The following is a 27,520-nucleotide window of genomic DNA, read 5'->3' as shown; positions in this document are numbered from 1 at the left end:
ACTGTTGAGCCATCCGTGTAGGCTTGTATTATCATTGGTGGAATTTTCCCAGGGAGCGGATGGTGGCCCTGGAGTCCTTTAAAGTGCGTAAGGACTCATCCATCTTTGGATTGAACAGATGAATCTCAAAGGGCAGGTCCTCACTGGGGTTGTGAATCTCCCAGGGAAACCCCAAAGCATGGAGCCACGAGTCCCTGCAGATCATGATGACAGTAGCCATTGCCCTGCAAGTTGTATCAGCTGTTGTTAGGGCACACATGTGGATCAACGGACTCTGCTTTCAAAACACTCCATCCCCAGGTGCACGAAGAGCATACATCCCCACAGTGGAATACAGCGAGGGACCAGCTCTAGAAGAAGAATGCTAAATATGCTGAAAAATCAGGGCCCAGGTGTCTCAAATTGGACACCCAAATTGAGTGGACACCTTTGACTTTAATCTCTTTATGCCTCAGTTTTCCATCCATAAAACAGGAATAATCTCTCCTCATCTTAAAGGGGAGTTGTGAAGAAACATTCATGAATGTTTGTGAAGCACTCAGATAGTAAAGTAATGAGTAGCATAAAAAAGCCCATGTGGAAACAATTCTGGCTTCTGAGCAGGGCTGGAACAGCAGCTGTCAGTGAGGTCTGTGGCCACACACTGAAGAACGAGGAGAAAACAAAACATGGACGAGCTGCTCACTAAGGCTACCTCTACACTTTGGGCTCATCAAACTAGCATGAGCCTAAACAGCAGTGTAGCCGCCGTAGAACAGGTAATGGCAGTAGAGGCACGGCTGCCGCGCTGAGTACATATCCTCCAGTTTTAGGCAGGTTTATATGTGGCTAAGCCATGCCTTGGCTGCTGCTACCGGTGCTACTGCAGGTACTGTTATTTATTCTCCCACTAGCTCAACTCCGTGTACATGCACAGAGAATCACACCCCTAGCTTGTAGTGCAGATAGTAGCCTAAGTGAACATCATCCATTCTGTGCACTGGGTGAGGCAGGGGTCCTGTGGATGTGATCACGTCATTCAAGACTGTATCAGAATTCATCTGCGTGAAGGAGACAAATTAAGGCTGCACAGATAACCTTAATTCTGGCATTTCCTAACTTCTGAATGTTTGACTCTGCAACCTTACTAATGTTCCTTTACTGTAGCTTTGTGTGTGTGTGAGAGCACATATAGGCATGTCTGTCTACCAATGTGAATGACTGTGAACACGTGCATCTGCCTGTCACACGTTTCTCTTTCCCTCTTTCTCTCCTTAGTCCAGTCTGTCTCCATTTTATACCAACCCTGACAGCCACAGGAGCACCATTAATTTGTGCATCTGACAATGCAGTGTTGTGAGAGGAAGGAGGCCACTTTACTGGCCCTGCTGCAGCTCAGCAGTCATCTCCTTCCCAGACCACGAAGGCTGCCATGCTGCAGTTCAAGGCCTGGCCCTGTTACACAGCCTGAGGAGTGGCCCCAAGCCAGGGCCCGTCTATACCTCTCGCCCTGAGAACTGCTGCCATGTTGGAGGTGCAGGGCCCTGGATTCAGCCAGCTGCTGGCCAAAAGCAGGGACCAGCCTCCCCGTCCTGCGCAGCCTCTGGTCTCCTCTCACAGAGCTATGGGGTGGGGATGGCCACACCTGATTCCCGCTGGGCTGCCAGATCCATTTCTCTGGTCCAAAGCAGGTTGGCCTCCCGCTATAAAATCAAGGGAGTCGCAGATTACAAAGCCAAGACAACCTGCTGGTATCGTCTAGCCCAGTGGTGGCCAACCTTACTGACCTGCCAAGGTGCATCCAGTGATCTTCAGAAGTTTGAGAGCCGAGGCGCACCTGTTGGGATTCAGCCCCTTGGGAGGCACCTGCCAGGGCTTGGGGTTTCAGCCCTGCTCCTGCTGAAGCCCAGAGCCTGAACAGACACACTCTGTATGGCTGATGCCCTGAGACCCACCTCCCCACTGGGCAGAAGCCCCTACCACAGCACCCTACTGCAAAGCAGGGGTCCTGAATATCCCTCCACCCAGTCTGGTAGGTAGAGAATGGGGGAGGGGTGCAGGGGCATCCAAGAGCCACACTTTAACTGTAAAAGAGCCGCATGTGGCTCCCAAGGTCTAGCCTGAGCTCCTGTGTGACGCAGGCCCTAGGACTTCCCTGAATTAAATCATGTGAACTAGTGCATTTCTTTAAGAAAAGTGTCCAATCTTCGTTTAAAACTTGCCAGTGACAGAGAATCCCCCACAGCCCCAGGTAAGCTGATCCAGTGGTTGGTTATCCACTGTTAAGGGTGAGAAAGGGGATGATGGCCAAGCAGAGCCAGGCTGGGAGGCGAGATGGGGTGACAGACAGACACACGGGGTTAAGGTGACACACCCCAGTCACTCACCTCCACTTCACACTCATACTCAGAGGCGTCGAGCAGGGTCACCCTGCAGGTGGCGCTCTTGAGCTTCTTGGCAATTTTCTGGGGGGATTTCTGGGTCTTGCTGGGCGTGGTTTTCTCAGACAGACCGTCTGTTTCGCTGTAGTCCTTCTCCTCCAAATCCATGCCCTGGGGGATGAGAAACATGTGTTACCCTCCTGCACCCGCATGGGGGTCCGGCTGGTGTACCCTGCACTGCCACCAGGGAGCCGTGGGCTTTGGGAGCTATCTCAGGATGAGGCATGCTGGGCTAGTGGGGAGCAGAAGGGGTGGAAGCTTCATTGTCCTCAAACTGGCTGATACAAAGAGACCCCTCTGGCTTTGGCCTGCACTGAGGGGCATGGGGGCGGGGATCCCTGTGGGGAGAGAGGAGGGTGGGAAAACCAGGCAAAGGTTGAAGAAATCCCTCCCTCCTGGCCCCTCAGTGAAATGGGAGCTGGTGGGAGAGACCACAGGTGACCCCTCTCTCCCTGCACAGGAGGGGATGGCAGCACCATGGGAGTCCCTGCTTCCCTCATGGTGCTGGGCTGCAGCTCTCACAGGCACATTCCAGAGAAGAGGCATTTTCAAAGCCCAGCCTATTCACCACCACAGTTTGTACACCTCCCACCCCCCTGCATGGCCTGGCCGTCTTTCACCAGACTGCCAGTCGCTGAACTCTCTGCAGTGTATCACCACCTAGCTCCAGGCCTGGGGCCTATGCTGAATGGAGGGCTGTAAAGAAGCAGGCGCTGAGCGCCATCCAGCTCTGCAGACCACCTGCCCTCACAGGAGATGGGCTAGCCAGAGCATGGCATGATAGTGCCAGCAGGTGTCAGCCCAGCTTCATCCTGCCTGTGCTCTGGGCCTGGGAGACTGGAAGCATAGCCTCCGAAGGATGAATCTGGCTGGTCTCTCCTGAGATCAGGGGTTGAGGTCTGCCATGGAGAGACCCTCAGTGCACAGCCTGTTCCCTGGATTTTCCAAGAGATTTCCCATGTCTTCCTGCATGTCATAGAGCATCAGAAATCAGGGTGGGGCTGCAGGCAGAAAAGGAAGGTGGAGATCTGGGCCAGCCGGACGTCTCTCCCATACACCAATGTTGATCAGAATACCCCATGGAGTTCAGCAGGGTCACTGTGCATTGACACAGGTGTAGCTGAGATCAGAATGCAGCCCTCAACCCACTGGCACTTGATACACAATAATGCCTGCCGGCAAATCAGTGCTTCCTGGGGCTTGGGTCACAGCTGTCTGACACTCCCTCAAAGTAATGCACTTAGTGGCCCACAGACCCCTATGCTGAGACGATAAGATCTGTCTGTCCCACAGCAGCTGAAAAGACACAACCCTCATGCTGCTGGGACTCTGGGTACCAAGCTCAGGCTCAGTGGCCCGGCACACCCAGAACTCCCTACAAGGGCAGTATGGAGGAATGGGTTCTCCGGGCAGCTGTACAGCAGGTGACCCTGAGAGGTGAACGATGCAGTGGCAACGTGAGCTCCCATTTCTCCTCCCCAGATGGGGATTCAGGCCCCAGTCAAGTCCTTACTTCCCACATCATGAGACAAGGGAGGGAGCCAGACCAATGCTCTCTGCTAACTGGACTTCAAGCCCTGCTCTAGGGCAGGTTTCAAATGGAAGCAAGCTTGGTGGGTTTCTCAGCCTACTCTCTTCTTGTCCACGGGGCCAGGGAGCTTTCCTCTCACTGCCTAGTTTGGGCAAGGCAGACTGATAGGGCAGGGGTGGGGGCACTTTTATCACCGCTGCCCATGCTGTGCCCATGCAGCTAAGTGGGTCAGGCACCCTTTTCAAGCACGACCCTCACACCACCCCGAGAAGCAACTTTTTCCTCCCCTGTGTTTTCCTCCCCCTCTTGGACTTAAGCAGCTTCCAAGGCCTGGCCAACCAACTCAGGGCAAGCAGTGAGAGCCTCACCATGTGGCCACAGAAAGTGAGGACTCTCATGGAGATGGTAAGGGACCATATAAGTTCTGACTGCACTTGTACCAGCTGCCTCTGCACATCAGTGACCAATGACTCTTTGCAATCACCTGCATTAGATGTTTTCTGAGCCAACAGTCAAACCCTTTTGCTGCTTATCTCTGTCATTCTAGCACAGAGAGGCTCTTGGTCACAAGTCTGGGGTAGGCTGGGGTGGGTCCAGGATGACACCAGTGTGACTGAAAGCAGAACGTGGCCTGTGGCCGATCACAGGAGATAAGATTGTGAGGACTGATTCTCCTATGGGGTTAAATGGCTTTTTCTTGGCAACTGGTGCGTAGCATGCACTGTGCATCCCCTCCACCTGCTGCAATTAGCAGCTATGTTGGGTTTGCTTCAATTATTTATCCGCTTGGAAATACTGCTGGCAATTTTCCCCTGGGCAGGATATGGACTGTCCCTTTCCACTGCAGCAGGAAAGGTCCTACCTCCTCTGGCAACACAACTGCCCTGGCTATGATAACTCTGACTCATTGGCCTGGTTAAATGTTGCCTCTGAGAAGCCAAGACTCCCCATCCTAGGTCATAGATGCCAAGTCCTCTTCTCAGGTCATCACAGCTCCCCCTGGTCCTTTCCCCCAAGAAGCAACCCAGGATATGTCTATACTGCAATGCAAAGTGGGACTGCAGCTTTGGCAGAGATACCCCCACTAGCTTTACCCACACCAGCACAGCTCAGCCTAGCAGGGCAGATGCTGTGGCACAGGCTTCGGCAACACGAATAGGTCCCTAGGGTTCCGGGAGGGTTTGTATAGCATTTCCGGGCACCGGTACTGTGAAATCTCGCTCCTCTCTCTTTGTGCATTGGCTGAGGCATGGAGTTTTCTTTCTGGCCCCTTTGGGAGTTATTTTCCAGAGGCAATGGAAAGGAGCACGGTCTGGGGACTAGAGAAGGGATAGCAGCTCAACCTACTGAGTTACAGTTAGTGGAGCTCTCTGTTAGCAGGTTAACGAGCATGGAAGGACACTATACAGCACTTTTGGATGCAAGGCAAAGAGGAATCCTGCAGCCAAATGAAACTGTGAGATTATTTCAGTCTCTGATGAGCCAGGCTCCATTCTTCCATCCTGTGTCTTTGTCTGGCAGACAAACAAGGTCAGAAAAGTGACCCTGGGAAATGACACCTGTGAGCTGATTCTCCATCACAAGCTTCCTCACTGAGTTGTCTCGCTCTGCTAGTAGGAACATGATGGTATTGCCAGCAGTTCAGCCATGTGTAATAGAAACAGAGCTCTGCCCCGTCTGCTTCAGTCACCAGCCTGGCTTAGGGAGTTGGCTGGAAGCAGGGCTGGTGGTAGGAGAGGTGGAATCGCATGGAGCACCCTCCTCCACAACTGAACAGGCTTCACCAAGGGGTCTGAGAAATTCTTCTCAGTAAACCTGTCCCAGAGAAGCCTTCATCTCTGTGCGTGAGAAGAATGAGCTTGTCTGAGGAGACACAGGTTTAGCTCCCATTTCTGGTGCCACTACACTCTGGCAGCTCAGAACAGCAGGAGGGAATCCCCCAAGGACACAGTGAGATAGCTGCTCCACCGCACTCCCTCCTTTCCAGGTAGTAGAGAGGTGTCTGGGGCAGGGCTGGAGAACACAGGACTTCTACAGCAGCATAGGTTAGGGCAGCCCTTCGGCAGCTTTGAGCTCTGCCAGGGATTGCATCAGTTCATCGAGGCACGTGGCTACTTGCCTCCCTCAGCCCCTGACCCTGCAGCTGGGTATGGGGACCTTGGCAGCTGCTCAGCAGCACTCTGTTTCCTGCACTATCATGTTCCTTTGGGCTCCCAGCACTGCTCCTCACTCTCTGCCTGGGGCTCCCAAAGCCATGACCCAGCGCTGGGCAAGATTGGCTCTGGGAGGTGGAGTGTCTCTCCTGTTCTGCCCAGAGGGTGGATGGAGATAGCTCTGCTACTCTAATGGGAAGAGCAAGCTGAGTTTGTAAAGTGATGCTGATTGTGCAGAGCCCTGTAGCACTAGCTCCTTGTGGGGTGGGCTGAAGTGGCCTAGGGTGGGTCCCCGACCCACTCACTCAACAGGCCTCAGCCACTCCAGCCTGGAGCTATCCCGTTATAGAGCTTAGAGAGCCAAAGCAAAGGCAGCTACTCTGGGCAGAGGCACAGACTGACTTGGCACACATCAGCTTTTGTACCACTCTCCAAATCCCTCTGCAGGGCAGATAAGCAAGAGGGTGTGTGGGCCATACACGCAGGGGGACCCAGCGCCATCAGCCTGCTCTGATGTGTGGGTGTCTCCTAGACATGCACTTCCTAGAGTGGGTCTGAGCCCCGGCACAATATGGCAGACAGCAGGCAGAGGCTGCTGAGTGGAGATCCTGGGGCCAGCTCCAGGCTGCGTGGTATCTCTGTGTGCAATGGCTGGATGGCTCCACTGGGCACTGCCCAATGGCAAATGGGGCAGCTGACTTGTGTGAAGTTAATAATACCGCTGCTCACATCCTCAGTGTCATCCTAGTGGCTCAGGTGCAGAGAGGCTCAGGGAGATAGTGCCCAATGGGTCTAATCACACTCTGCAAGGGAACTGTCTTTATTGGCAAGAGGGAAAGGGCCAGATGATGCCAGCCATGTCTCCACAGAACAGGTGCAACGTGAGCAGGCTTTTCCCTGCCTGCCCTGAGAGCTCCCTCTAGTGGGGAGCTCAGACTCCACCTCCATCTCTTCCCTCTGCTGAGAGTGGCCACCGACAGGGTGGGCACCTGCCCGCTGGGACCAGGCAGCGTCCCACTCAATACCGAGCGCTCAGGCCTATGGGTCCAAGCACCTCACTGGCACTCCCTGGCCCGCCACCCACTCACCGGCTCCGCACTTCTGGAGTCAGCCTGGGCTCTGGGCTTCTCGTTGGCCTCAGCTTCCCGGTTGTTGGCCATTGGGCCAGAGCCAGTGGTCACCGTGGTTGGGCTGGTTGCTGCTGCCTCCAGCTGCTGCTGCGGGGGCTCCTCCTGGGCATTCTTCACCTCTGAGTCTGGGCCCGTCTCTGTTGTCATGGTGACAAATTATTCTGCAGCTGCATAGGTAAGGAGAAGGAGGAGAGAGAGAGGGAATTAAATGCCATCCTGGCCTTTGAAGCAATCTCCCCAGTGTGTGTGGGGAGGCACATGCCCGGCAGCGTTCCAGGCGCTAATGATTGCTTGGTAACAGCTACGCCAGGAGCTTCGAAACTCGATGACACTTTGCATGCTGATTGAGCCTGCTGTCCGGGCACCCCAACAGCAACCCCACAAGCCCCCATCCCAACAGGCCCTGCCAGGCTCAGACTCTCCATGGAGCTACGCCCCACGGTTGGGAAATCACAGTCATACCCTTGATCGGTTACCAGCCCACGGTGCAGCCAGCAGATCACACTCACCAGCGCACTCCCTTCTTCCATTCCTTTAGCAGCTGCTCCTGGAGGTCAGTTCTGCAGGGAAGGACGGGGATAGGGGGAGACCCTCAGCCAGCAGGCAAAGTGCAAGGGTGGGGTACATCTGACCAGTGCAGGGCCCTGTTGACTTGTTAGTCACTTGGAATAGGAAGAAGAACCTGAGCTGGAAGGGACTCTGGAACCAGCCCCTGGGCACAGGGAAAATCTGTGCTGGATTCCTGTGCCCTCCCACAATGGGCTCTGGGACCAGCCCCTGGGCACAGGGAGAACCTGCGCTGGGTTCCTGTGCCCTCCCGCAACAGGCTCTGGGACCAGCCCCAGGGCACAGGGAGAACCTGTGCTGGATGCCTGTGCCCTCCCACAACGGGCTCTGGGACGATCCCCAGGGCACGGGAAGAACCTGCACTGGCTTCCAGTGCCCTCCTGCAATGGACTCTCCCTGGCCCTGTCCACAACCAGGTTTCCATAACATTTTCCCACGCCGGTGCACCCAGTGGCGAGCCCCTGGGGGAAGCACTTGCAGAGGCTGCTGTCAGCAGGGTCATTGCTGGGTGTCCTGTCCAGGTGCTGGAGCAGTGGTGGGAGAAGGTCACAGAGCCCTTGGGGCAGAAGCAGCCAGCGGGCCCTCAGGAGGCTGAGGGAGGGACATGACACACTGCCTGCATGGAACCCCCACCTGGCCAGGAATAGGAGGACTTGGCCACATGACACAAGTTTTCCACTGCCCTGAGCTGGAGACAGAGAAGCCACGTGGCAATTAGCTTTCAAAAGCAGGCACTGCCTGTCCCTGAGCCCCGAATTTACAGCGTCAGGCCTAATGCAGCCTGTCCATTGTCAGGCAGGCTTAGCGAGATGGCAAACGAAGCTGCACACAGTGATGGGGATTAACATCCTGGAGCATAACACCAACAGCAGCCATTCAAATGACCAGCTTCGCTAATGAGTCCTCCACACTAGGGCCCTCGTCTCCAATACAGCCAGCACTGTAGGGGTCACAGCTCCTGGGGCCAGCAGATCCAGCTGCCCTGCTGAGAGATACTCCCACCCGCCGTGCTTCAGATCCACCACAATACAAGGGCCCCCCAAATGGAACCATTTCCCCAGCCCACCCCAATATATTCCTCTCTCCCTCCATCCCAAGTAACGCAGCTCAATCCAGCAGGCGGGAGAAGGGCAGAAATCTGCCTGTGCCCTGTCACAGATTCACCCTCAAGTCCCCTGCTACCCCCAGACATGGATCCCAAGGATCAAAGGATCCAGTCTTCATCTGCCCTGGGGCAACATGGGCCTTTTCATTTAGTGAAATTGGGACCAGCTGCAGACATTTTCGGAGAACAATCTCTGCAAACGGAGCCCAAACCAAGGCCCAGGGGGCACTGAGCCCAGATCCTGGGTCACGCAATAAGCAGGACATCCCAGCTTGCAGGCTGCCGGTGACGTCGGCACGTGTGGAGCATTTTAACTAGTGGGATTGCCTAAAAATGCCCAGAACACCTGGACCACATTTCTAAATGGGGGTGGCTGCAGCCCTTTCCCAAAGGGGGATCTGATGCCCTGGGAACTAAAAGGGGAAGTCACCAGCCTGGAAGGATCAGAGGGGAGGGTGAGAATTCAAACTCAAAGCTAATAATCCAATAGATTCAGTAGCAAGCAACTTCAGCCCCATGGCTATTCGGGGCACTGACCTGGTATAGGGCCCGGGCCACATCCTGGCCCAGGGCCTGGGCGGTGCCATGTTCCAACTGAGCCAACACAGGGCATCTTCTACGGCAAATTCATGTTCCCCCCAACATGCAGTAAAGAAAAGCCCCCAGGGCTGCAGTCAGCCCGACCCTGATGCAGAACCATAGCGCACCTTGCGCTCTCTGCTGTCTGACCCCCACCGCGGGATAGTCCCCCTGAAGCACTGGGCTCTGTGAAATGACGTGCATGGGGGCTGTCATAAACAGGTAGCTACGGGTTAATGTTTCTTTTACCTGTAAAGGGTTAACAAAGGGAACCAAACACCTGACCAGAGGACCAATCAGGAAACCGGATTTTTCAAAGCTCAGGGAGGGAATTTTTTGGATGTGTGTCTTTTGTCTGTGACTCTAGTGCTCTCTCGGCTCTGAGATTTTAGATCTCCTCTACCTTTCAGGTTTCTAATCTTGCCTGTTTCCCAATGTGTAAGTACAGGTATAAAACAATAGTTTTTACATTGTTTTGTATTTACATGTGTGTAATGCTGGAATGTTTAAATTGTATTTCTTTTTGAATAAGGCTGTTTATTCATTTTTTCTTTAAGCAATTGATCCTGTATATTGTCATCTTGATACAGAGACCATCTTTATGTCTTTTTCTTTCTTTTATATAAAGCTTTCTTTTAAGACCTGTTGGATTTTTTCCTAGTGGGGGCTCAGGGGAATGAGCCTGCAGCTCACCAGGAATTGGTGGAGGGAAAAGAAGGGAGGGGAAGTAAATTGTCCCTCTGTTTTGTATTCAAGGAGTTTAAATACAGTACATTCCAGGTAACCCAGGGAGGGGAAGCCTGGGTGGAGGTAAAGAGGGAGAAGGGAAGTGGGTTATTTCCCTTTGTTGTGAGACTCAGGGCATCTGAGTCTTGGGGTCCCCCAGGGAAGGTTTTGGGGAGACCAGAGTGAGGCAGGCACTGAAATTCCTGTCTGGTGGCAGCGATATCAGATCTAAGCTGGTAATTAAGCTTGGAGGTTTCATGCTAGCAACTTATTTTCTGAACTCTAAGGTTCAGATCTGAGTAGGAAAGCTATGACAGGGGCACAGTGCCAGTCTATGCAAGAGGCAGCGGTGTGCCCCCGTGGTCCCTCCTACCCTGGCAACAATGTAAATCTCTCTGGGAGGAGGGAGAAGGCTTGCACTTGTAACTCCTGTCTGCAGGGCCCTGGGAGCTACGGCCAAACACCCAGGAATGGGGCGCCTATGCTGACCATGCTTTGGCTTTGTATTCAGGCCTCTAATCCCAGTGACAGGCAGCAGAAAGTCTCCCAGCCCCTAAGGCACTCCTAGCTCCTCAGCGGAGCTGAGCAGCAAAGTGCTCTACAGGAGTCTCCCTAAGGCAGCAGTGAGAGGGCCCATCTCCAGCCTAGGGCCTGCGCTGCTCAGTGCAGCTGAGGGAGACAGAAGCGGAGCTCTCCCATACCTCACCCAAGAGGCTGTGCAATGAAGCAATGCGCTAGCAAGCCCCACCTAAGCAATCAGCTCATGCCCTAAAGCATGAGATTTGAATAACCAAATCGTTATCTGTGTTGGTGCAACTACTTACAGGGATCAGGAAACCACCCAGCCTTGTTCTGAAATCCAGCCCCTGCCCTACTCCTTAACAAGCTCCTGCAGGGCTGAATTCCACAGACTGGCTACACCCTGCAGGGAAACTTGCTGCTTTTTAGCTGGCTGGTGACCTGAAGAGGGAGGAAAAACGAGGCCTGATCCGTTTTAATGAAGAGGTTTTTGATTTGGGTTGGTTTTGAATTTTGGAAAGCTCAGCTCTTGTCTTGCTCCTTTTCGCTGGAGGTCTCTTTGGAAAACCAGAGAACGAGTGGGATTCTGACTTGGCCCAGAGAGTGACCTTATGAGCCGACGGGAGGGAAGGAGAGGAAATTTTAGTCAGACTGCTTAAAACTCACTTTGCTGACACCTATTTAATTCAAACACCTGACATGCAGCTGGGAAAAGGCTCTCTTTGGGAGAGAATCGCCAGCTCCTTCATCGGAGGCCTGAGGAACCTGTCACGGCTCCAGCAACAGAGAAGGAAGGCAGCACAGGGTAGTTTGATCTTTCCAGGTAAATCGGAGGGAGGGGAAAGAATCTTTAAAAGCCTCTTTCCATGGCATGAAGAAGTGAAACACAAAACAAAGGAACAAAACCAGCGTGTGCATTTGAAACAGAGTTGTTCCCCTTTTTCTGTCATCCTCTTATGTGCTGGGGCAATGTGCCCTTTGCAATGTTATCCCACGCGGCCCCTCCCCTGCCCCGGCTGGTGAAGCGGCTCAGCAATGGGCAGCAGTTAATTGCTTACATCACACCTTCCTCAGTGTGGATTTTAGGCCCAAGACTCAGGTCCAGATTTGGTGCTGCCCCAGCTCCATTCAGCCCGTCAGGGAACTGGGAGATGCTCTAATCTATGGGGGAGGGCAACAGCCCCCAAGGGACCATCTGTCAACTGGGGTTCGCAGGAGCTCAGTTTGCCCCAGCCACGCCTCTGCCACATCCCTCCTTGCTCCAGCACGCCCTGCGCTAGGGGCTGGGGGAGGGTCATGTAGGAGCTGGTTAGACCAGCCCCACTCCGCTCCAGGCTTCCAGGGCTTCTCGCTCCTGGACACTGTGCTGCTCCAGCTCCTCCTCCTCCTCAATGTGACATGTCCCTGTGCTAGCTCCCCAGCAGGTCCACAGTGTCCCATCACAGCCAACCCTGCCTGCCCATCACCACGCCTGGGCGACCACCCAGGCTCAGAGGCACATGTTAACTGGACGTATTCAGACTGAAATCCTGCCCCCAGGACACGACCGCAGCTGAGAGGCCCAAGTGTAGGCTCTGGCCTGTCACACTGAGCTTCCAGAAAAGGAGCTCCGTCTACTGCAAGCAGAAGCCTTTCTGTGCTCCGTTCCAGGGGGCTTTTCAAAGGCACAGGCCACACCCTTCCAAGTAGCACCTTGCAGGTGTGAGAGGAGGTGGTGGGTGGGGGTTAGGGGTCATGACCATGGTCAACTACACGTTGAGTTCAGCAGCCCTAGAGGCCAGAAATTCTTTCTGCTGGATGCCAGGTTGCACTGAGTGAAAGCAACTGCCCTGCCCAGGTTAGGAAGCTACAAATAGGAACAGAGGGAAAGCCAGGCAGGGGCAGCTCCAGGCACCAGTGCATGCCTGGGGTGGCAAGCCACAGGGGGCTACCTGCCAGTCACTGTGAGGGCGGCAGTCAGGCTGCCTTTGGCGGGTGCCTGCAGGAGGTCTGCCGGTTCCACGGTTTCAGCAGCAATTTGGCGGTGGATACGCCGAAGGCACAGGACTGATGGGCCTCCCGCAGGCATGCTGCCGAATCTGCATTACCAGTGGACCTCCCGCAGGCATGCCGCCAAAAGCTGCCTGACTGCCGTGCTTGGGGTGGCAAAATACATATACCGACCCCTGAAGCCAGGGACCTATCTTCAAATACACTGTGGCCAAGGAGAGGAAAGGGCAACCATGCTGCTAAAAACAGGCTGGTCATTACGGTTGACAACTTTTTAATCACACAAAACAGAATGCCCCTGCCCCACCCCTTCTCTGAGGCCCCGCCCCAACTCCCTCCCTAACTCTTCCCCACCCTCACTCTCTTTCACTGGGGCTGGGGCAGGGGTGCAGGAGGGGGTATGGGCTCTGGGCTTCCAGGAGCCACGCAGAGCTGGGCCGGCAGGGAGCCTGCCTTAGCCCCGGGGCCCCCACTGCGCTGCTGTCCTGGGGTTTTACTGGAAAGCACCAAAGGCAGCCATATGTATGGGGCACTGGGCACCATTCTCAACTCCTCATCTGTCAAGCTAAAGCAATTGCCAGTGTCACTCAGGCTGAGGATAGGAAGATGCCATGGTTACAGTAGGGACCAGGGAAGGGAAGGTTGCATTTTAACAGTGCCTGAACCTGGAAACATTCCTTTTAGATTCCAGCTCTTCTGCAGGTTCCTAAACCTTTGCTCAGCTCGGGTGCAGGAAGCAGCATTAGACTCAAATAGAGGCTAAGTGCATGGCAAAGCAGAGCAGTATGACTTGCTGCAGACAGCGGGAGCCAAGGGGAATGGAGGGCCCTAGGAGAGGATATGGGATTTATCTCTAGGGCCCATGGTGGGAGATCTCCCTAAGCTCAAGTGAGAGGCTTATGCTTTTGGAGCTGAAGGCCCAGACTGCTAGTCTGAGCTCCATGTATTATCTGTATGCAGGGGTGCATATCCCTATTCCCTTAAAGGGGGCTCTCTGAGCCAGCCCGTAGCTCACCCTGGACTGCTTTGCACTGGATTCCACAGCAGTAGCTTCTGCAGACATACTGGGGTTCTAATAGGCTGTTCCCATGGAAGAGCTGAGTCAAAACCCCTCAATAATTAAAAACCAAAGCAGTGCGCTGAGAGCATCAGGCCAGGCCTGTAATGTAAGGGACAGAGATCAAGCCATGGAACACTGATGAAACATCTGCAGGCACCACAGGTGAAATGCACTCAGTTCCACCAGCAAAGGTACATGGATCTCCAAGCACTCACTAGCCTCCCGCCGGGGGGCTGGGCTGGGGGTATCCAGAGCAGTGCCCTGGTCCTCATTCTCTGAGAGGTAGTGGGACACCTTGAAGCACCTACCATGGTAAATCAGAGATAAATTCCCCCTCCTCCCCCAGCTGTTTGGGCAAGAAACCTCCTTACACATTCCCCACTTTGACCCAGGTCTCCCCACCCCCGTCTCAGGGATGGGCAGTTAACTGGCATGGTGACACAGGCCATCTGCCAGCAAACCCAGCTTCTTAGCCTCAGCCCAGTCCTGGACACATCCCTGCACTGCATCGGGGGGTAGCTGACTCAGGCTGAGCCCCATTAGGCCGTGCCCTAAGGGACAACCAGTGCCTCGCACCTTTTGGAATACACCTTCCCAACACCACTCAGACCTTGTCTACAGTGGAACTTTGGTCCCTGGCATAGCGGCAGTGGGGAAATCATGTCCACACTAGGTGCTAGCAATGGTGCAGCTAAGCCAGTAGCTGTTGCCATGGCCTACAGCAGAGACAGCAAGAGACAGGGTCAGGTTAGGGCAAAGACAACTCCCAAGAAGTTCAGGCAGCAGGCAGAATTGCTTCTTATTCCCCATGGCTTCATTTCTACTCAAGCCTCAAATACGGCCCAACCCATGAAAGCAGATCAACACCACACCCAGCCCTTTCACCACCAGAGATTGGTGACATGAGTGAAATGAACTGTGTGGTCTGGACCATGCTCCCTGCAACCCATTAGTGGTGCCACCAAGGGCCATGACTGGCTGTTTCTGTTCAGGAGGGATCCAGGACTGGAAAAGCAGGGAGTTGCAGGGGCAGATTTGGGTGCATCAGCAGAGCTGAGTAGAGGCCCAGCTCTGGGGATGGTTAGCAATGATGTGCATCAGCAGAGCTCCATGTGTGCTCGGGGAGTAACCAGGGCTAGAAGTGCAGGGGAGATGGACGGAGGGCTGGCTGAGCTGAGTGGGAAGGATTTGGTCCCCATGATGTGATAGCTGGCATAGTCCCATCTCTTCAGCTCCAGGCTTTCCCAGCACAATCCCCAAAGCAGCTGCAGGTTAGGCCTGAGCGTGCTGTGCTGCCACCCCATCCTCAAACCACCCTTTGCCCAAAGGCAAGATCTGTGAGACTTTAAACACCCTCCCCCATTAGGGAGGAAAACAGAGAGAGGAAGGACAGGACAAAAAGACAGTGTGACTTGATCAACGCCTCCTGGCTGCCACCCCAACCAGCTGAGCTAAACTAGCCAACAACTTCTCCCTGCCATAGAGGCCCCACTCCAGCTCCCCCAGCTCTGTGTGCTTTGGCTCTCTCTGCCCAGGGAGATATCATTGCTGCTGCTGGCAAGCTCCCTGCTGTGCAAAGGGGATTCTGGAACGTACTGCGCCGCGCCCCCAACTCCCCCCATGCTCTGTCACCTTCTCCCTCGATCCCTCCTTCCAGCCCTTCGCTCTCACTCCCTCGCTCTCCTTGGCTTTTCTTCTCCTCGCTCCCTGGGCTTCTGCCTTTCCCCGGCTCCCCTCTCTCCCCATCCTTCCGCCCTCCCCCTTCCCACTGTCTCTTCCCCGGCCCACAGTCCGCGCAGCTCACAGGCAAGCAGGCTGTGTGGTGCTTTCATCACCAAAGTTCAAATGAAAGAGAATCCATTTAACAGCGTTAAGTCTTCCGGGCAGCCCATGGGCCAGGCCCTGCCAGAAGGAGACACTGACCATTTTCTGTCTGCAGCAAAGCTGAGTCACTGGGTTTCACCTCCTCACCGTCCAGCACATACACACACACAGACACCCATAACAACCCTCTCTGAGTAGGAAAGACTGTGCTTATTTTTACTAAAACATTTACCATGTTCCCATCTCTGCCTCTCCAAGCTCTGCCCCACCCCAAGGATTTCTCATGCGCTCCAAGGCCTGTCCCAATTTCCCTGTCTAAAATGTCCCTATGCATCCATGTCAAATGTTGACAGGCGTGATAACATGTCTGGCCTCTAAGGGTATGTCTACAGCGCAATGAAACACTCGGGGTTGGCCCATAGCAGCTGGCTCAGGCTGAGGGGCTGTAAAATTGTGGTGCAGCCCAAGCCTGGGTTCTGGGACCCCAGAACGGGGAGGGTCTCAGAGCCCAGACTCCAGTGAAAGCCTGAACGTCTACACTGAAATTGTACAGCCTCACAGCCCAAGTCAGCTTACATGGGCCAGCCCAGTGTGTTTTATCGCAGTGTGGACATACCCAAAGAGTACAGCCTTGAAAACAGTGACCCTTTTATGTCCAGGAAAGCTATTTTGGGTTGGGGTGGTTCTTTTGAAAACAATGATTAGTTCTATTTCATTGTGTCCCTTGCCTGTCTGGGCAGTCAATAACATTGCTCCTGGGCCTTATCTCTGGAGCAATATAAAATACAGTCCCCAAACTCCCCAAGCCCTTTCTGAAATTGCTGTTCTGCAACATATGCGGCACCCAGAGGACACAGGACAGGGAACGTCATAGGTTAGTTTCAGTAATTGTTCATATTCTGGTAGCACCCAGAGAACACAGGATGGGGCAAGGGGAGTGTGAAGGAGAGCTTGGAGAGAAATGGTTTTCCTGTAGCAGGGAAATTTTCAAGGTTTTGAATATTTTTCCTATCCCAAAGCAGGACAAAACAATCGAAATCTCGAACATTTTTGCAAACCAAAAATCTGAAAAACAAATTCCATTCAAGTCAATGGAAACTGTTAGTTAATTTCAAAATGTTTCTGTCAAAGATTTGATTTTAAAGAATAAATTAACTTACACTCCAAAACAAAGTCGTTTCAAACCAAAAAAAGCTTCACTTTTGGTTTCAAAACAATGTCACAACGTCCTATTTTAACAATTTCCAACCTTTTATGGAAACAGGAAAAACTACCCTTTCCCACTGAGAGTTTCTATCTCAACGCATCTGCATTTTTCAATAAAACAGCCTTTTGTCAAAACATTCTTGACCGGCTGGGGAACGAGGGGTTAACTTGCACTTGTGCAGGAAACCTGGCATAAGTCACTTGCAACTTCACTACTCCCGAACCAGGCAACCATCCCAAACAAGTGCTAACAAACCTTTTAGATCACACTACCCCTGATCCCTTCAGTGTCGATAGCCCAGCACCCCCACTGCACAGATCGTCTCCCACAGGGAGAGCGGAGGCTTTTGGGCTGCCCATTATTGGCCCAAGGCAAGCACCTCTATGGTATTCCCGACTGTCCTCTTTCTACCCCCGGTGAGTCTGGAGCAGGGGTGACTGCCTCTGTAGCTAGTGTTCCTGCCTCATTCCCTTCAGTGACTCCTGCAGGGAGGGGCAGGTACTGCAGCTACTGGGAGCTCTCTGTGCACACCAACACACCATTCCCAGTAAGGCTGGCACAAGCCGTGAGAGAGATGAATTCTTACTCTGCATTGAACCATGTCCAGTGTGCTATCCATGCTGTGGATTCAAATTCCATACTGACAGCTGACAGACAGCAGTGTTTATTTCTGGCCCTCAGAACTCCTGAAGCCGAGCCGCAGAACAGAGTGTGCACCTGGCCTGCTCCCCACCTGGCTGCAGGGCTGTGAGCACATTCACGTGTTTCCCACCCCCAAAGGGAACTTATTTCCTTTAGAGGCCAGCGCTACTGCAGAGGGGATCTTCGCAGGGCACAAAAGCCTGCCAAGAGAGAATGGCCCAAGGCTGGCCCCCTCCCATTTGCCTGCCAGAGCCTTCAGATATGGCAAACATCACAGCTATTCCTACAAAGTAAACTCAGCGCTCCTCTGCCTGCATTCCCACCTCCCTCCTCCTCTCCCCGTCAACCCTGCCTCCTCTCCAGCCTGCCTAGCAGCTCCCCTCACAACCACCCAAAAAATAAAGGCCAGCTGGATTGTCTGATGAGTTTCTTTCTGTCAGTATCTGAGCCAAAGAAGCTGTGAGACAAAGCAGAGTTATACAGGAAGTCAGCTGACAGCTCCCCCAAACCTGGCACCTCCAGGCTGGTGGCTCTGGTGGGGGGTGTCATGAAGGAGCAATAGCTATGGGGCAGCCCCCAGCTAACTCCAGTCCCTGCCTCTCCCAGCAGGAGTCACTCATTCAAGGCAAAATCCTCTCTCCTGCTACCTCCATGCTGTGGCCCAGGCTGCCTGCCCCCTAGAATCCCCCTTGGCACCTGCTCCCAGCTCACTCCTTTGCCTCAATCTGTCCGACCAGACTAGTCAAATATTGATGCGACAAAGGGGGTGGCAGAGGAAGTAGTGGCCTGTGCCGCGCAGGCCGGGCACCCCTCCATTGGCAAACATGCCACAAAGAGCACAGCTGCTGCCCCGCGCAGCCAGTACACAACCAACCAGAGTGCCCAGAGCCAGGCTCCCAGTGTAGGAAGGCAAGAGCGGAAAGAAACAGAGTGCTCATCTCCCTGCAAGGGAGGAATCTCCTCCTTATAGTCCATACGTGCCTCTGAGCCCCTCTCCCTCCTTCCCCACATGTCCCACGAGACAGCCCCTTCCTTTCCCCCTCCCATTTGCCTGCCAGAGCCATACACCTCCCTTTCAGCGCTACCCATCCTGTGCCCCCAGCACTGTGCCCAGCCTCCTTTGCAGGCTGCAAACACTAGCGCTGTCTCCCCACCTCACAGCCATGTTGTTTATAAATAATGAGCGTCTGGCTTTTATCAGCTCCCTTCGCTCCAGGCTCAGCCATAAAACACCGAGAGCCCCTGTGACAAAGACGCCGATGGCTGGCAGAATCCGGAAAGCTGCAACCCTGGGCTCAGGCACACACCATCCAGCACAGCTCAGCACACTCAGGCGGTGTGGGGGGGTCGCAGATAACCGGGGGATGAATCTGCACAGGGCTAGCATTGTTATCATCTGTATTCCACCCATGGCACATAGCCCCGACTGCAATCACGGTCCCAGGGTTCTGGGCCTTCTGTGCACACGTGGTAAAGAGACAACTCCATCCCCAGAGAGCTTGCAACTAAATAGATAAGACCGAGAGGGGAGGTGACTTACCCAAGATCATACAGCAAATCTGGGAACAGAATCCAGTTTTCCTGCCTCTCAGGCCTGTGCCCTGCCCACTGGACCCCACTGCCACTCAGAATAGATGGCCCCCTGCATGTTGTGCATGAGGCTGGACACAGCCTGATTTACCACATCTTAATGGGTACAGTAATGCCAGGCAATAATCCCCACCACAGTTCCAAGCACTGAACAGAACTAGGATTAGGGCTGAGATTAGGATTAGACTGTTTCCTGGGTCCCTTCCTATGGCACCCCATGGCTACGTAGTTGCATCCTCTCCTCCACTTCTCTGCAAAGCCCTTCTAGCATCAGGCACCATGTGGCAGGGACTCAGTGGGGCATTCAGCATGAGGGCTTCTCTAGCCATAGCTTTATCAACACTCAAACAAGACCCAGTCCTGACCTAGGGTTGCATGGCAGGCGCCACTGCTTGGCAGCTGAGCGAGGTTATTGCAGCATTTGGCAACATGCTCCCCATGGGCATCCTCAGTAACATGTCACGCTGCCATGGCCCTTCTGTCCTCTAAGTACTGACGGTCCCATCACGGTCGGATCAGAGCACCAGGGCAGCACATTCGGTTGGTGACGAGAAGTCAAGGTTGAGATCCCCCTGCCGGTGCAAACACTGCACAGCAATAAGCCAAAGCAGCCAGAGGTATCTTGAAAGTACACGCTCAGTGGAAGTGCAAATCACTAGGCAGCATGGGTTACATGGACCCTTGGTACCCAACCCAGCTGTTTCAGACCTCCCACCTCGCTCTTTGGCTCAATTTGTGCTTTTAGCTTTGGAGGTGCCTGGTTCACTCCCTGGTGAGGGCTCATACGGCAGCAACCAGCAACTTGCCTTCTGCTGCACGCAACACTCATATGCCATCCAGATGCTGGGAAAGGGGGGATGCCTTCGCTGAGGTTCTTGTCCTTATCAGCTCTCACTCTGTATTGTCAGAGCCCAGCCTGAACAGCTGTATTTCTCTCACAGCAGCATTGTCTCTCTGCCAGGTAACCAGGGTACATCTGCAGGGGCCGTTACTCCATGGCCCGGTGTAATCTGTGCTAACACAGCTACAGCGGAGCAGGCTGGGTTCTAGTCTAGCTTGGGAGTCACGAACAGACATCTTGGCTAATTTCACAGGGCAGAGTCCTTGGTGGTGGTGATGCATGAGCCAGAGGGAACCCTGCTTGACTCTCAGACATCAGGCTCGGTTTGCAGAGCTGGAAGCTCAGGGGAAAGCCCCAACCTTTCACTTGTGAAAACCAAGCAGATGTGATGTGGAGTCCCTGGGAGAGGATACAGATGAAAGCCATCCTGCCATTTGACAGAGCAGGGCCGTGCTGTGCAGCGTGTGGCCGGTCTCATGAGCTTATTCACAGAGTTCACCTTCCTGCTCCAGCTACAGCTTTCTTCCTCCCTCTGCCCCCCAGCTCTTTCTGCCTGACTTCCTGCATTGTCCTCTCCCCACAGAAGACCCCTCTGGTGATGCTCAGCGCTGACGTCACACAGCGTGTTAACAAACAATCCAATAGGCAGGAACGTCCCAGTTGGAAAGGATCCCAGCTTGGGTTTGGCATGTCCAAGCAATCCTACTAATATTGACACGTCCTGGCCTAACAGCAGCGACAGCGACACAGTGCGCCATGGCACGCCACCCTCCATGGTGCCTGCTGGGCTGCGGGAATCTTCAGAAACAAACGCCCTTGGCATGTTGTTCCCAAAGAGGAGGAGCTGCAGCCACCTACCTGCAAGGCCCTGAACTGAACGCGTCTGTCTCTGGGGTGACCCTTTACTGTACCCCTCTAGTACCCTTGTCCTTCAGTGATAGTGAAGCCCTCATGCGCTGGAGTGATAGCTGGGCCCTCCTTCTTCTCTCCCTCATTCCCTGCCCTGGCAGAGTTACCCTCACCTTCTCTCCTGTCTCTTTTGGGCTCTGCTATTCCTTTTCCTTGTCAGCTGTTTTCTTTCCTATATGGTTTGGGGGTCTTTTTAATCTTGGTTTCTTTCCCGGCTGCTGGCTCCTCTGCCCCTAGACACAGGAATGGGTCTGCAATGCAGGCAGACTAGATCCTGGCTCATGGAGCTTCCTTCATCTTCAGGTCCTTCTCCTCCGCCAGGACCCCTCCCACTCAGCTTCGCTGCACCCCAGGCAGGGTAGCACTGCTCTAGTACAATGCACATCTTGCTGTAGGTGGCCACGTCTGGCCTCGGTTCCCCTGAGCAGCCAGTGCAGAGGTTGCACCATCTATGTACATTTCTAGCTTAGCCAAACGCTTATAGGAGGCCCATCAGGATGAACTCTCGGCACCCCCAGCTGGCTCCAGTTTGACCTGTCGGAGCAGGGAGAAGGCGGGAGCCAAGCCAACTTCCCACAACTGAGGACCTGGCCCCAGGTACGTGTCTGAAAACTCTCAGCACAGGGCAGGCAGAGACAGGCAAGCACTGGTAAAGACACTCCTTCTCTAACCATATTGAATCCTCCTAGATCTCCCTTCCACTAGATCTGACATCGCTCCCCTCTCCCGGCATGGGTGCAGGGACCCCTGACTGCAGCGCTGCTCCCCCACCTGCAGCGGCAGGGCGCCAAGAGGCCATGCTGATGGGTGAACGCTTCCCTGTCTGCCATAAAGCAGAGCTCCAGGAGAGTGCTGTTGTGAGTCAAAGTGGGGTGTGAGAGACACAGGCAGATTGATCAGACCATCTCTCCTCTAGTCGCTTCCCCCCAGAGTGGGGGGCTGAGCACCCCAGGGTCTGTCCTGCAGAGGAAAGAACTTCTTTCCCTCAGATGTCCGAATCCTGACCTTACTTCACCCCTGCTTTACAAGCCCTAGGATCAGAGACTGACCTTGCCCAAAAGACCCAACACCCTAGCAGATCTGAGCCGGCAGAAGCCAGAGAGGGTGTGGAGAGATGGCTGCAGGTGGGGGACACCAGAGTGGGAGGGCTACATGGGGGGCCCACCTCTGCTCTCAGTTACATCACCGTTTGGGGGTCAGGGTGAATAATCAGGTGAATATGAGGCACCCAGTGTGCCGCTGTGGTCAAAAGGGCTATAGCATCCTTGGATGCATAAACAGGGGGATCTCGAGTAGAAGCAGAGAGGTTATTTGACCTCTGTATTTGGCCTCTGGTGTGACCGCTGCTGGCATACTGTGTCCAGTTCTGCTGCCCACAAATCAAGAAGGATGTTGATAAATTGGAGAGGGTTCCGAGAAGAGCCATGAGAATGCTTAAAAGATTGGAAAACCTGCCTTCTAGTGGTAAACTCAAGGAGTTCAACCTATTTAGTTTAACAAACAGAAGATTAACTGGTGATGTGATTAGTTTTCAAGTAGCTACATGGGGGACAAATGTTTAATAATGGGCTCTTCAGTCTAGCTGAAGACACATAGCATGAGCCAGTGGATGGAAGCTGTAGCTGGACAAATTCAGATTGGAAAGGAGACGTACATTTTTAATGGTGTGAGTAATTAACCACTGAACACTTTACCAAGGACCGTGGTGGATTCTCCAGCCCTGAAAATGTTCCAATCAGGATTCGCTGTTTTGCTAAAAGATTTGCTGTAGGAATTACTCTGGAGCAGGTCTCTGGCCTGTGTTATACAGGTGGTCAGACTAGACGATCCAGGTCCCTTCTGGCCTTGAAATCTACGAAAATCTGCAGTAAGGAGAGGAAGGATGCTTCAGTGATCGGCACAATGGTCTAAGAATGGAGAAACTTGTCCATTTCTTCCTCTGCCACAGACTTTCTGGTGTGACCTTGGCTTAGCCACTTAGCCTCCGTAGGCCCCAGTTCCCCCATCTGTACAATGGGGTAATAGCACTGCCCTGCTTCCCAAGGGTGCTGGGAGAAAAGAGACATTACAAATTGCGAGATGCTCAGCTACCACAGTGACGGGGTTGTATAAATACCACAGATTCACACCACATTGAGGTAACCTTAATGACTTCAGTGGAGTTAATGAGACAGATTCCAGCCCCAGGGAAGCAGTGGGTTTGAAGGAGAAGGGAATGCGCCCTCAGCAAACAGGAAGAGGAAGCCTGCTATGAACACTAGGGCAGAGCAGTATATGCATCCCCATACATCGCACCAGTGATTGAGCTGGGATGGTCCCAGCCAAGGGCTCACAGAACAAAGCTCTTGGAGCTGCTGATAAAGGAAAAATGATCATGGAGACCACAGAGGAGAAGGCACCAGGACATCCCCACCGTGTGCTTAGAACCAGGCAAGAGAGTTTGGGGAAGAGGACCATTTCCCTGGCTCCCGCCAAAGAACAAACATGGCTATATCCTCCCAGGAGCTTTGTTTCCATAGACACCAATTCCCCAGCCGGCACAGGTACACGGCCTGCGCACACGATCCCATTATGCCAAGAGGAAATCACTCCATGACCAGCTCTACCTGCCTCCCGTGCCCGCTCCCCGAGTGTGGGCTGTGCTGTTGAAGGCAGGTCACAGGGACAAGAGGAGATGCAAAGTAGAGACACAGCGTTGGACTCTGAAAGCCTCTACATCCACTAGCCCACACAGGAGGAATCTAACCAATGTCCCACTCAGGTTACTGGGTTTGGTTTGGTTTTTCCTTTGCAAAAAGCCATGATCAAGAGCAGCCGCTGTGCTGGAGAGTAAGGCCCTGCTCCCAACCATGCTGCCTAAGGTGACCAGATGTCCAGATTTTATAGGGACAGTCCTGATATTTGGGGATTTTTCTTATATAGGTGCCTATTACTCAACACACACACAGGGTCCCTATTTTTCATACTTGCTACCTGGTCACCCTAAAGCTGCCACTCCTCTTCTTGTCAGTGCCATAGCTGCCCTATATGCATGTCAGAATATGGGCATCTACCCATCTCACTTGGTAATACCCCCCCTAGAACAGATACTGCCCCAGCTCACCCATTCTCTGCTGGGTCTGTCAGAAGCAGGCCCCAAGGATCCATCCCCGCAGTCAATCCATTCTCTCCTGCGTCTGTCAGGACCAGGCCCCACTTCCTTCCTCATCTGAAGCCTTGAGTTTCTCTTGCTCCAGTTTGGCCACACTTCCACTCCACTGGCTGGGCTGAGGTGTCTCCTGACTTACAGCAGTGAGAGTGAGAGGGGAATCGTGCAGCAACACAAGCCAACCCCGCTCCTTGTTCCCATGCAATAAGTTACATCTGGCTCTAAACGTTGTGAAAGCTGCAGTCTCCAGGGTGAGATGAGACTCGCCAGATATAGGCTGGGGAGACAGTAAGGCTGTGGCAGGCTAGGAGTGAGAAGTGTCCCAGGCAAAGGGTCACCACTGGTAAGTCTGTAACCGTGATTCCTAACTAATCATTTCCCAAGCCTCCAGGGGCATCTCCAGCAGCTGTAGCATCCCCAGTCTCACCTCCTGTCCCTCGCCCTGGCCCCTGCGCCCAGCCCCAGGAGGGCCTGACTCTGCCCTGCACTGCATCAGTGTGCAGCAGGAAGTGAGTTAGAGGTAGGCCCCGGGTCATCCCCACATGGTCACGGAGCCCAACACCTCCCTGGATCCTTGTGCTGCTTGTTGAGCCCCAGCACGTCTGAGCAGCCCTGAGGCTGCCCTAACTTGCCCTGACAGGCATTATGCTGTAGGAATGCCCCATCTGCCCTTAGCACAAGGCCTGCATAGAGGGCTCCAGTGAGGCACAGAGCTAGCTCTTAACTGACTAAAGTGGAAGGATTCAATTAGAGGCACGAGCATCAGGTTAGACCCCCTGGAACCAGCAGGGTCCTTCCCAGGCAGTTACGCCAAGGGGCAGAGAGCCGTAGGAACTGATTAAGTGCTAACAGCACACCAGGGGCTCTAAACTCAGGTGCATGTGAGGGCAGCTCACTCAGAGGAGGCGCTAAGCCCCATCCTGCCTGCTCAGCCAGGTGAACAAAGATCCCAAGGAGTCTGCTGGGAAGAGCAGGGCTTTGTCCCACAATCCTTAGCCTGCCCGTCCCTGTGCAAACAGGGCAGGACTGCCACAAATGCCTGAGGGAGCTAGTGCCTAACACCCATTGGCTTTTGAGAGAGTGGGGTGCCCAACTCCCATTGGCTTTTCAACTGCCCCTTGTGCCTTGGCAAGATTGCCCCAGAGGAGGCTGCACTGCAGAGGTGGCAGATGCACAGGGAGAGAGTTGGAAGAGAGCCTCGCTCACTCAGCGCAAAGGCTGGGCAGCCAGTGCTGGCTGCCACACCAAGAACAGCAGCCATTTGCCACCTGCAGCGGCCTCCCGCCTCCATCTCCCACACTGCACATGCTCTTCTGCGACAGAAGAGTTGTTGGAGCAACGTGCATTGGGCACGGCAGCCATTGGCCCTACTCCCACCCCCCGCCCAGCCTGAGCGCTGTGCCAGACCGCTCCAGGGCACCCCCCGCAGCCTCCGTCTCAGGAGCGGGTGCTAGAAAATGACCTGCATGACTTCCCAGCCCCCAGCAGTATCTAAGGGTGATATTGTGAGACAGGCCAGAAATCTACAGCAGGGAAGGTGAAGCCAGGGAACTGGGGAGGGCCAGGGCACAGCTGCTGGGCCATATTTGAGTCACTCATCCCAGTGCTAGCAGAGGGACCCGCAGCCACCGTCAGCCCCTGCTGTGCGAAGCATCTTCCAGCTGAGCCCTGCAAATGCGTGCAGGGCTATTAGCTGACCCTGCAATGACACAGCGCATCGTGGCAAGCACTGTCTGGGATCCACGTTGGCACAGCCACATTCCAGTGCCCAGCGACAAGGGCTGCATTCAGGCCCAAGCATACTGCTGGCTGCCAGCCCCAGGCAGCCAGCGATCCTGCTGAAGGTGATCAAGGGCTCTCTGTCCCTCTGCCTCCTCCTCCTCCTCCTTCTTCTCCTGTGGCCCCAGTAATGAATTAGAACTGCCGCCCCAAAGGCAGAGAGCACAAAGAGCCCCCTGCAGACCAAGCCGCCTGCCTGGCCTCAAATGGGCCCAGAGAAGGAGTCTGACAGCACAACATCGGCACAACTCTTGCGCAAGCACCGGGGTCCAGTTTGATCTCATTCCCATCCCTGTCAATCCAGTCAGGGACTGCCCTTTGCTCTGTCTTTGTACAGCACCTAACACAATGGGAGGCCAGTCCATGGCTAGGGCTCCTGGGTACTCCCACCAGACAAATAATTGCAATAATACTGACTTCAGCTGCTTTGCATCAGCATGAGGCTGGCTCAGCTAGGTAGATGCATTGTTCTCTGTCTGAAACAACCTGGAGGAACTGCCCCCTTCTCTCCAGCCGTCGTCAGCTGTGGCTAGCTGGCAAACCCACCCAGACCATGAAGGAAGATCTCCAAGCCAAGCTGTAATTCAGTGTATGGGAACTTGCCATTCAGGCCACATGCCTACACCCCAGGAGCGAGGGCAGGTTCACTGCACTGAGGACAAGGGTGCCAGCACCACACATCGGGCTTAGACACAACCCCTATCACACCATAGACACCTCACACCTGCCCCTTTGGAACAACAGCCCCCCACTAAAGACACTTGTCCCAGGACTGACTCTTCAGACTCTGGGGACGACAGCTCAAGGCTTCTCTTCCCTGTCATTCCAGCCCCTGCCCACCTCCCACTCCTTCCTGGGCACTCTGCCTTCAGCCGGCTCCAGCACCGACAGCACAGAGACACAGCACCAGCTTCAACCAGCACCGTCTATGGAGCCACACTAGCTGGGGATGTGGCCCTTTAAGTTAACTTGCCTTCCCTAGAGAGCTCAGACCTCTCCATGCCCCTGTTCGCACCATTCCTTCCTCGGCTCACCCTCTCTCTGCTTCCTTTATATTATGCCAATTAACCCCCATTACCCCACATACCAGCAACCATTCAGCCTAGGAACCCTGGTGTGCATTTAGCCTCCGTTCACTCCAGCCTGTCTTTTCCCAGGGAGCTCGGGCCCCTTGATCACACTAGTCTTTTGGCAGCTCCCCCAGTAGCATCACTATATATTGGCTCGGTCCAGTTCATCTCTAATGGCTTGGAACAGTGGAAATCCTTCACGCCTTGACGGAGGAATGATGGAGGGGAAACAAGCACATGCACAGTGGGTTATTTCTGCTATGCTTAGAACACCGAATCCCTGGGGAAAGAGTGACGAAATAACCAGGGACATGAATGCAGTACCGCCAACACCGGGCCTTCTGACAGTATGTCAGGCCCCCAAAGTCATGCGATGCGCTTAAAAATCATGGTTTAAAAAAAAATAAATAAATAAACTAGGGTTCTTTTATTGTATCTGGTTCTGAGCCTTTGGGGTGCACCTGGGTCAAGTTTTCTGGTTTTTCTCTGCAGCCACAAGGGCTAGAAACTCACTTCTTTTTAAACTGAAAGCTGAGGTTTCACATGATTCCAGGAGCTGGGGTTTAAAAGACCACCTTGTGAGTGGTGGCCACACTGGGTCTAGTACAGGGCAGGATCAAGGGGTATGTGGCACCCTGGAGAAGGGGCGTTGGAACAATTTGTATAGAAATCTGAGAGCCATTGAACCAAACTGTAAATCCTGTATAAGATGGAAACCACTTCAAGCCATG

General features: G+C 53.9%; 1 protein-coding gene across 2 annotated transcripts in view; it reads right to left on the bottom strand.

Annotated features, from left to right (window-relative positions):
• The window catches only part of EPB41L1 (erythrocyte membrane protein band 4.1 like 1), a 156,059-nt gene that overhangs the window by 52,696 nt on the left and 75,843 nt on the right, over positions 1-27,520 (bottom strand). For both annotated transcript variants that reach the window (XM_032769633.2, XM_075072305.1), the window contains exons 3-4: positions 7,193-7,401; positions 2,367-2,531 (exon numbers count right to left, since the gene is read on the bottom strand). In XM_032769633.2, the coding sequence (XP_032625524.1) occupies positions 2,367-2,531; positions 7,193-7,381 (354 nt within the window). In that variant the 5' untranslated portion in view covers positions 7,382-7,401. The remainder of the gene's footprint in view (positions 1-2,366; positions 2,532-7,192; positions 7,402-27,520) is intronic.

This window comes from Chelonoidis abingdonii, chromosome 14, assembly GCF_003597395.2.
Source record: "Chelonoidis abingdonii isolate Lonesome George chromosome 14, CheloAbing_2.0, whole genome shotgun sequence".
Taxonomy (NCBI): Eukaryota; Metazoa; Chordata; order Testudines; family Testudinidae; genus Chelonoidis; species Chelonoidis abingdonii.
Note: the sequence above shows the minus strand (reverse complement) of the source record. Positions and strands in the feature narration are given on the sequence as shown.